At 38.8% G+C, this 10,643-nt stretch overlaps 1 protein-coding gene across 1 annotated transcript in view; it reads left to right on the top strand.

Moving 5' to 3' along the window:
* Window positions 1-2,279, top strand: part of RB195_013494 (uncharacterized protein) — a gene marked incomplete at both ends in the record, with an annotated part of 4,426 nt that extends 2,147 nt beyond the window's left edge. Inside the window, 5 exons of the mRNA XM_064203336.1 lie at window positions 169-335; window positions 453-669; window positions 736-838; window positions 2,009-2,095; window positions 2,164-2,279. Of these exons, the coding sequence (XP_064059217.1) occupies window positions 169-335; window positions 453-669; window positions 736-838; window positions 2,009-2,095; window positions 2,164-2,279 (690 nt within the window). The remainder of the gene's footprint in view (window positions 1-168; window positions 336-452; window positions 670-735; window positions 839-2,008; window positions 2,096-2,163) is intronic.
* Window positions 2,280-10,643: the final 8,364 nt, after the last annotated feature.

The following is a 10,643-nucleotide window of genomic DNA, read 5'->3' as shown; positions in this document are numbered from 1 at the left end:
AGGTAAGCGAAGAAGAATGTTGAAAATTTGATTTTGATATTCCCGAAGATTATGGTGGGGGATTTATTATTCTAGACTTCCCCGCTCAATAATAAATTATTTCTCTTATGTCAACTAACATCTTCTGTGAACTACAACGGAGCTTTCGTCCTAATCCGGTAGATTTAGGACAAAGAAAACATTTCCGAAGCAGTCAACGCTCAAATGAAACATCTCGAACTTTGCACGGATATTCAAAGTGCAGTTACTGACGCTGATTATATCATTGAAGCTGTCGTGGAGAAAAAAGAAGTCAAGCATAAGATCTTTCTAGAAGCTCAGAAATATTGTCCACAGTGAGTTCTTTCGGATTATCAGTCGGTGGTATTATTGAGAGAAAATAAGAAAAAAAAGAAATGAGAAAATAAAGGAGAAGTTTTCCGCATGCTCCTCATACAACTGCAATCTTCCAGAGATGCCCTTCTAATTACGAACACATCATCGATACGTCTAATCGATCTACTTCCATCCATTCAAGATCATTCCCGATTCGCCGGTTTACATTTCTTCAATCCGGTGCCAGTGATGAAACTTGTAGAGGTGGTCCGATCACCGGATACTTCGGAAGAAACACATGCGAAACTGCTAGAGTTCTGTAAAAAACTTGGCAAGCGGCCAGTTTCTTGCAATGTTCGTAGTCGCACTATGATAGTCTGATTCTTGTTCATCTATTTGGATTTGAAGGATTTCCTTAAGGATACCCCAGGCTTTATTGTGAATCGGTTGCTTGTGCCGTACCTTATCGACAGTATACGAATGCTCGAGCGCGGAGATGCCACCAAAGAGGATATAGATGCAGGTACAGTGCCGTAATCTACCAACTCCTTTAATTGAAAGGAATTATCAGGACATGCGCAGTGAAAACTTTTGGCGGTCCCAGGAAGAAATTATGTTAAGTAAGCAATAATATTATGATATGACTGTCGCAAATGTATGTATTAGAACCTGTGCAACGTTATACAGTAATACGGCAATAAAAGCAACTGTGCCTCTATATACCAGCGTGTGTTTATCCAATATCGTCTAGTCCACTGGATAAACGTACGTCGCCAGATAAATGGCCCCCGTGGGATATATTGATTGCTATTCGCCTACGGATAAATCTACCACGCAGTGGAAAGACACGCCTACTCGTAATATCGTTGGAAACGTTTATCCAAGAAGTAGATAGGTTCCCCAGCCAACCAAGTAATCCTGGGTAGGACAATTGGAAGAAAAACTCGCCGATGTTTCAATTTCAGTCGCACTTATCTTAGTAAGGATAATTGTATTGGATGCGGGTTTGGATCACTTCCGTCCTGCGTTCCGTTGTCGAATGCTTGCGGAGTTGTTACTGCAGTGTCAAGCCAACGTAGAAGCTGCAGACGTTCCACAATCGGGCGCTAAAGGGAGATCACGGCCCGTATCTAATACTAATTATTCGGTTTTATAAACGGGCTTTCGCGGAAAAATGAATCCGGACTGGATATACTATTATGTTACTACGTTTATTACGATATTACGGATACACTACTCTCCAATAAAAATTTGTTCGAGGGTAAATGCATCAGTCAGCACTGTGGAAACACAAAGTCACTCGTCGTTTTACCACTGGAAAAGTTTATCCGTCGACCGTGTAGGTCCCATAACGAAGTCTCATCGCACCGAATTTGAGAAAGGGAGTCAGCTAAATAGTGTTGAATAGCACTGTTGGCGAAGGATGGCACAGATTATTCATTTCATCATTAATTAATTATTAGGTAATTATCATCCAAAACGCAAATATATCTGTTGAGGGAGGGCTCAGCTTCTTTTTTCTTTGTATCGACACTATTTATGTAAGTTTTGTTGAGCTAGTATTGCAGTACTGATGGTGTAGTAATTTCGCGTGGGACATCAATAAGTATTGATTCTTAAAATTTGTTCCTTAATCTCGTCATCTCGATGGTCGTTTATTACGAATGTGTATCTAATATCTACCATTTTTCAGCCATGTGCCACGGTACAGCATGCCCAATGGGACCACTATCTCTCTGCGATTACGTGGGTCTCGACACGATTGCGAACGTGATGCAGGGTTAGGAGCTGTTTTGGTAACTTCGTTGGGCAATCCCTCACAGAGACCCAATTGTTTTTTTTTTTCAGTATGGCGTGAATCGATGCCCGACGACACACGGTTTGCTCCGATTCCATTGCTGGAGAAACTTGTTTCTGAGGGGAAACTCGGCCGAAAAACTAGACAGGGATTTTACACGTATTGAGCAACTCGTACATAATATTGGTTATTTGTGCAAATATGTCTTTTTTTTTATTTGGGAGAAAAAAACTTCAATATTAGCAGTTGAAGATTTTATGTTGCAATATGATTTTATGTCGACCATATAAATCCAGATAAAAATTCCGTGTATGCAGTAACCAGCATAAAATTTTTTCAACCGGGTGATGAGGTTTGAAGACTTTCAGCTCTTCCAATGTACATTCTCTAACTTCCCAAGACTCTGTAACCGGTCTTAAGTCCGGGAAAAAAAATAATTTTGATTCCATACATTCGTTGGTACAGATAAGCATGCATATGTCTTCCAAAAAGATATTCGAAACAACTCGATAATCGAAAACTGAATCCACGAAAAAAAATCTCTCATTTTCATATCAAGACATTGAAAATCGTCCTGACAACACAAAGCGGTCTTTTATACCAGGAATTACAGTAAAAACGAATGTGTTCAAATAACAAAAAGTTATTTTCTGCAACCACAAGATTGGTTGTTGTTAACTGATTCGATACTATGTATATAAACAACTTCAGTAGTCAGTGACTTATTTATTTGATAGAATACACTCAAAGCTAACGCCATAAATAGAGGAGAGAAAACGTGGGACTGTTTTTTTCCCAACAGTTTTTTCTTACTCACTGTAAGTCGAGTACGGGCGGCCCTGCAGCTTGAAATTTCCCCAGCTGATTCCTTCAAAAAGCGGCTGCATTTCGTGAAAAACCTCAGCTTTTTCGTTGTCCCCCTCCTCTTCTTCTTCTCTTTCCAAAGAAATCTCACAACGATAATCTGGAAAACGACAGCAGATGTCTAGACAACGTTGTTGGTTCCTTTCGCCATAATTAAGTTGATGCTGCCGCAGAATGCTCTAAAAAATCGTTGCGTCATATCCCTGGGGAACTACAGGTTTTCTCGCTTACTTTTTTGAATTGAATTTCTTCGCATAAAAGGTAATCATTGTTACAATTATCTTAACCACTTATCGACCAGAAGACCTATAAATAAGGGAATTAGGACAATAACTCTATGAACAACAATATCGCTGAACAATGCTGCTTCTGGGAATTATAGGAAAAAGGTCTTGAACGTTGCAGAAGTACCTGACACGAAAATTCCACAACACCAAAATCCACTAAATCCAGAAGAAAGTTCGAGAAATAACCTGACGCATTCTATTGTACATACATGACTAGGTGATCGGACACTCACCTGGAAGAAGAGTTCAGTGGGAGAATTGAAGCAATGAAATGTATCATTTTTGCGAATTACTAGTTGGCTTTCAGCAGTGTAAATGTCATAAATAAAAAGATAGTAATAAATTAACAAGAAAAAAATTTCCTGAAATTGATCGATTCATATAAATTATATAACTTAAGCTGTCATGTCGTCAAATACCAACGCATTGAACGTATTCAGGAAGGGAACAGTACCCTAATAGACACTTTACGGTATCTGGAGATTTTCCTTGAAAACGGATCAATCAAGTCATGAGATTTTGACTGCCAGAAGGTCCACGTGATGACAGGTATTACGGATCATTTACGGCTTTATTGTTATCCTGGAACGAACCTAATCAGTCTGTCACCTGCACGTGCGTTTTGACCAGGGAACACCACGAAGTAGCGCCTAAAGGCATCACACCACGAATCTGGGCTAGTGTGGATTTCAGGTGGGTAATGCCTATACGAGGTCGTAGATTACGGTGAAGAAGGTGTTCCCGTCCATTTCTTACTAATTGCCGCAAAAAACGGTCCGGTAGATGCGGCGCGTGCACAAGGCAGGCGCGCTCCAACCGAACTCGTTGTAGAAAATGGCGCCCCGAAACGGTCGAAGCCGCATCTTTCGGGCCTTTTTACGGAAATTTGGAAGAAATGGACGGAATCATCTTCTTCTCCATCATCTTATGTCCCCGTATAGGCATAGCCCACTTGGGACCCGCACCACCCCAGATTGGGGAGTGACTTAAACTCAGGGGCAGAGATTTGCGCGATTCCATGTTCAGCAGAAATTATATGGGTACCGGGAGGATTCCTGATAATAGATGGATTCAAATTTTCATTGTTTCTCTGTGAAATCCTTGGATTCCGTTATTAGTGGATGTGCGAACGCCGCTCGTCTAAACTCTGACATTTTATGAAAGAAATTGAGTTTATTCTCTTCTGTGAGTGATCAGTAAAGAAGTAACTCATTCCGACTAAAAAGTAAACTAGTAAAACTTTTTAAAAGTTTATTTTTTGTCATTAATACACCCCTAAATGTTGGCAGTCAAATTATTGACGGAAGTTTTCTTTCTCACTGTTGATCCATAACATTGACATTGTTGATTTAAATGCTGTTTTTATGTCTAAGTGATGTTTTTGTTACCGAAATATCGTAAATAAACATACTACAGTACATTTGTGTAAACATATGCAGAGAGAACTCACAGAGCGTTAGAATTGAAGTGTAACATACGTCACCGGATGCAAAACCCATTCAACTATCAACCTGTTCGAAATCCAACTACTGACGTCCTTAAGAAGGGTAGCACACGGAAAACATCCAAAAGGCTCCCATAAGGTTTTCACTGCAGAACAATCACGAAAGAACATTTTTATTATATATGTATCGATAGCGGAGAAATATAATAACGCTTTTCGTTATCAAACCCACTTATTTGTTAAGAAATAAAAGGATTTTTACTTAGCGCTCTGCTGAAAATCGCCGTGATTTCTTGTTTAGATAAGATAGTGAATTGGTCACAATTCGAATGGACTGTTTTTTTAGACAGATGTTGAGAAAAAAGAACAATTCCTAACTACTCTCTCAAAACTGAGATTGGAATTGGGTGAATTTTTTTATTGCTCTCACTTCCATGCACATATTCATAGCAAAAAAAAATCTGGAAGTTTCGATTTTAAAGAATCTACAACTTAAAGGATTTATTCAACAAAAAAATCATGAGCTTTTTATTAAGATGTGAAACACTTTTATTTGATATTTCAAATTTATTCATATTATCAGATAATATTCAGATTTAAAATTACGTCTCAGTTCTGATTTGTACATACGTATGTACTGTAGAATAAGAATTTCCATCGTCTGGAAGTCACATGGAAAACATTAAGTTTTACGCTCTAAAGCTTTTAAGCGAAAGCTGTTGTAAAGTGCCTCTAGGATATTTTGAAAAAAAATTTTCCATACAGAAGAACCAATGTATGTAAGTCCTCTCACTTAGAATATCACCACATCCTACAGTAAACACTGAAGAAGTAACGGATAAAGGATAAAGTGCCTGGCGTTAATCAATCCACTTGGGATGCGCCAACGCGTTCGACTTTAATTCAAAATCGGTTTAGGTTTACGAACGCGATTTCAGCCTATACAATGACTTGCGGGGCCCACTCGATGTATCAACTGAGTGTTTTCATCCTCCACGAGGAGTCTGGTTTATCGACCCCCGAAGGCAGAAAGGCTCGGTTCGCCCTAATGTGGTTTCGAACTTTCGACCGACAGCCGACGGAACCTCTTAGTGACTACTCTGCAGTCGCCTCGTTGAAAAAAAAATATTGAAAGCAGCAGAAAAGAAGCAGAAAAACGGAATATTTTGGATGTAACGAGTTGACTGAGCAATAAAAATCTAGTTTCAATTACAACCTATTGTCAAATATACGGTGCCCTAAAATCGTACGGATAAGTCCGCTTAACCAACTGAGCGCTACCAGTAAATTGTATAAACTTGGTTGTTCTTGTCATTTATGTTTGCTGTTAAAAAAAAAACTCACTAGAAAACCACTGCCAAGCAAAAAAAAAGTGGGGGTAACAAAAAGCATGCGTCTTCCCGCAGAAAGGATTTCTTTTTCTATGGGATTTTAGGGTAATTGAGGAAAAGCACTATATTGGCTTTTTTCTTTTTGGAGGTTGTTTCCCATAGTTTCTTCTTCAAATTTGCGTAATGGTGCCTTCCTAGTGGTTCATTTCGCAGCTACTAACTTGTGTCCCAAAATCCGTCGGATTCGGACGGATTCATTTATGTTCAAACATTATTGTCTCTCTGTGACGCCGAATCGGCAGAGGAGTCACCTATCGAAGGTGTGAGATGCCTGGCAGACCATGCCTGGGCCGCGATAACCATTCCAGCTATAGAATATCGCCTGCTCTATAAGCGGGCGGAGTCAGTGTTGAAATTTTGAAGTTTGTAAATAAAAGTGAATTCAACATCATTCGAAAGAGCGTCTTTTTGTGAGAAGAACTGGGTATTTGAGGTACTGAAAAAATTCATAGAGGCGTAAAAATTTCTGTTTTGTGAAAACAGACGAAATTTTCTCCAATTTGGTCACTCGAAAACCATGACCAGCTGTCATCCAATGTTAGCGCCTAATTCACTTCTCGTAAAGGAAGAAGAGTTCTAGGCAAGTACTGAATCGCAAGACTTAAGCGTTCATTTTAAGCCGTTGACAGCTGTTTAAAAAAATTGCTGCAAAATTGGGCCAAATAACGAAATAGAGTAATGTTGTAAGTTTGACACTGGAAAAACTAGACATTTTCAAAGCTAGAAGCTTACAATATGAACTATTGTCAAGTGCAAGTTGTCCACTGAAAGATTTCTAAGTAGGTTTTTTACAGCTTGGAAAGTATGGCTTTTTATTAACCTTCGATGGAGCACTTTCGTGAATTTCTGAAGAGAATGGAAATTTCGAACCAACATATGATGTGGGGCACCAAAATGCTCTAAATAACCTCCCGATTACGAATATAATGAATATTTCGTCTAATTTTGAGAAATAAGCGCAGATCCTATGAACAGCCCTTCCTTCCATGGAGATATATCCGTGATATAGATATATCCGTGTATGCCAATGGCAGGATTGCGGAGGTGTGAAAGTAATTAACGAGGCTTGAGGAAACTTTGCCCATTTTCGAGTCATACACTTGTCAAAAGTAAATTCTCGAAGTATATTTGAAATCAGCAACTCATCTACTTTCGTGTTTTTGGTATTGGTATTTTCAAAATTTAATTTTGCCCACTTCAAAAAATCCCGACGGTTTGCAACGGATTAATCCATAGGGGACGAATTTTGGGACACAAAATAGCGGTACAAATTAGTAGCAGTGTTGTAGGTGGGCCTTTTTAGCACAAACCATTCTCTCTCTTTAATCTTTTTTAAGCAGCTTGAGAATTTTGAGCGTTTTTAGGCGACAGCGACAATTAGGAAATCGATTTTGTAGCGAAGAAGAATTCTTTTCCCTATTTTTCATTTTAGTTTTATTTTATTATCATTATTTTTTATTTTTTGACAGTAAGCGAATAAAACCAGCAGCTTTCCACAGATACTGTACAACCTTACCTCCTTTTAACGATGTTTTTTCTTCGGATTTTAACGCATTCTCGTTCCTTTGTCCTTTGTTTACTTTCGCTCTTTTTCCCTCCTTAATTCCCGTATTTTTAGCGATTTCTAATCGTTTGGTCCCCCTCCTACTCGCTCCCTTACGGTACGTTTCTTTGGCAGCTATAAGACATTACATATCCCAGTGCGATGTGATTTTTTTCCACACAGAATGTCGATGATGATTTCTTACCATCTCGGTGACATACGGTAACTGGTACGGTGACCTTAACCATAGTCATCGTAGTGGACGCGTGGATTCAAAAAGCAGTGGCGTGGCCGCTTTGGACGGGGACCAACTGTTCGTTGGCGGAGTGCCAGGACTGCGGGCCGACAAAAAAAGAACTCTCAATGACGACGGCGAAAGCGAACGCGCGAACCCCGGAACGGAGTGGACGACGCGCGCACGCGGATCACCGGCACAGCTGCCCCACTGACCTCACGGGTGCATCGCGTACCAGTTCGTGTCGTTCGCGACCTTAGTGACGCATAGTTAATAAGATAATGAACGGCGAAATAGCACGGGACTAGGGTGGACGCAGAGAAACGGCTTGCGTGCAACGGGTTCGGTGTCCTTGCAACGGCATAAGGAATGCTGCGCTCCGCATGTACCCACGATCTTTTCATTTTCTATTCATTGGATGCATATTGATCACTCAAATGATTACAATGAACTAGTGAATTAGAAAGAAAGTCCTGAATTGACAAATTAGATTAGAGAGGAATAGAAGAGAAGGCTGGAACAAGGATATAATAAGCTTCGCGGGACTGTTTTCCTTTTCTCGAGAAATATTCTCTGATTTTATTTTCAACCTGAGTATCCTCTAGTTTTTTTTTTATCCAAAGGACACATTTTTTTGTTCAAACGTATTTTTCTGTGAATTTTAACACCGGAAAAAGACCATTACCGCACGATTTCTCTAGTCCTTCACTTTGAAAGGTTTTGGTTTAACAAAATTATCTGCTATATTTTCTTCAAATTCATACTCTATTGCTGCTTTTAGTTCAATTTTTGAAAAAAGAATAGCACAATTTTCTAAGCCAGAAAAAAAAAACCCACAACTTTTTGACATAATAGCGCTTTTCCCACCTTATTAAATCCGTAGGAAATTATTCCGGACGCTGCTGCAAGTATCTACCATTTCTCAGGGTAGCAAATTTTTACTTCTGCAATTCCCCTATTAACCTATTTGAAATTTTTATTTCTTACATAAAAGGCCTTATTTAAAAATAGATGCCATGAAACTTATAGTAAACAGAATGTGAAAACTTGTTTATTCGTTTTTTCTTTCGCATTGAATGAGCGTACTGATTTTATTTTTGAAACTGACCGAGAATCACACGTAGTTAAACTTAAATAATAAATTTTCAAAGGCTCAGAAGGGGATTGGGTTAAGGGCGATTTTCACGATCACGATCCTTCCTCTCCTCCCTACCACAGTTCATGAGGAAAATGAGGTCAGTACTTATACTCATACGGTTCTCCACATGTACCTCTTTCTATCTGCCCTTTTTCCAAGATAATACTCTACTACCTTAGCTCATAATTCTCCTTAAATCAGAATTTCCCTTACCGGATGACTTTTCATCGCTTCATCTCGTACTTTCCAGGGACGGTTTCTCGCAGATAAATGAAAGTGACGTCGGGACTACGCATGTTCATAGATTCGTTTGCTTTAACTCCGTGGTTCTTCACTTTTTTTTCGTATCCTATTCTCCTTTTCTCGGCTAAATCTTCCATCTTCCTCTTTTTCATCCGCATTCCTTTTTTTTTGTAGTTTTTCTCCTCTTGCAATCCAAGCGGTACTTCGGAGCAATTTTGAACTCGGGATATAGCAACTAAAATATCCTCATCTGAATGCTAGCCTCTCTTTTATTCATTACTTTTCCGTTGAGGAAATTTTCACTTAGTGATCCCTCAATACTCCTCTTCATTATTCATTCACTATTCTATGAGCCAAATTGAATAGACAGATGTGTATGTGTGCCATCCCATATGATGTCATATTTTTACCCCTAATTAGTTTTTATGGACCATCCAAATGTCACTTTGTCATGTACGTGAATGCACAAATTAAATTTCAAAAAACTTGAGTTATCCTTGTTTCTAATCTCGCGTTCTTTCAAGATGAAACGTCAACCATGACTTCTTTCCTGAACCTTTGCTATAACACATTTTCATTCCCTTACTACCAAAATTTGCTTTGCCGATATTTTCTGTAAATGTTTCTTGATGTGACGACGTGCTTCGCTTGCATGTGGTCAAACATCCAGCATCGTGATGATGTTGACAACGAATGTTCGTTCGTTCACAACTGAGATCTATAATTCCTTAGCGTCAACAAAGCTTGTATATTCCTTCCTGGTTTTGCCATCGTAATGGAAAGATGCACAGTATGAATGAGACTAATGAAGCGCAACAAGTCCTATCCGAACATGAGTTGGTTAACATATCTAAAATTTCCGCATTTTTCCCTGAAAGGTTTTTAAAACATAGGAGTTTTTTCTTCATAGAAGTTGAAAATTCATATGGATTTCATCAATTTATTACATTAACAATCGATCGGAAAAATTAAAGAAGCACAGCTAGTCGTGCGATCATTCATTTGTTTTTTTTCCCAAGGTGATTTCAACCCGTCGTGTTATTTCCTGTAGAGAAATGAGTTAATGGATAAATATTTGGCGTAATCAATGAACGAATGAATGAATGAGCGAATAGGTAAATGAAATGGTAGATGAATAAATCAATAAATAAGTAGATTCACAGGTAATAAATGGGAAACTGTTTTCAAGAATTCTCCACAATGAGTTTGGAACATGGAACAATATATTTGACATGATTTTTCATTTGATATTGATTACCTGATTTTTGATATTGATTACCTGATCAATCTGCTGCGTTGCCAATAAATTCACTAAGGATAAAAGATAAAGTGTCTGGCGTTAAAGGCATCACCCTACCAATCTGAGGCGGTACGGATTTTAGGTG

Source organism: Necator americanus, chromosome V, assembly GCF_031761385.1.
Source record: "Necator americanus strain Aroian chromosome V, whole genome shotgun sequence".
Taxonomy (NCBI): domain Eukaryota; kingdom Metazoa; phylum Nematoda; class Chromadorea; order Rhabditida; family Ancylostomatidae; genus Necator; species Necator americanus.
Note: the sequence above shows the minus strand (reverse complement) of the source record. Positions and strands in the feature narration are given on the sequence as shown.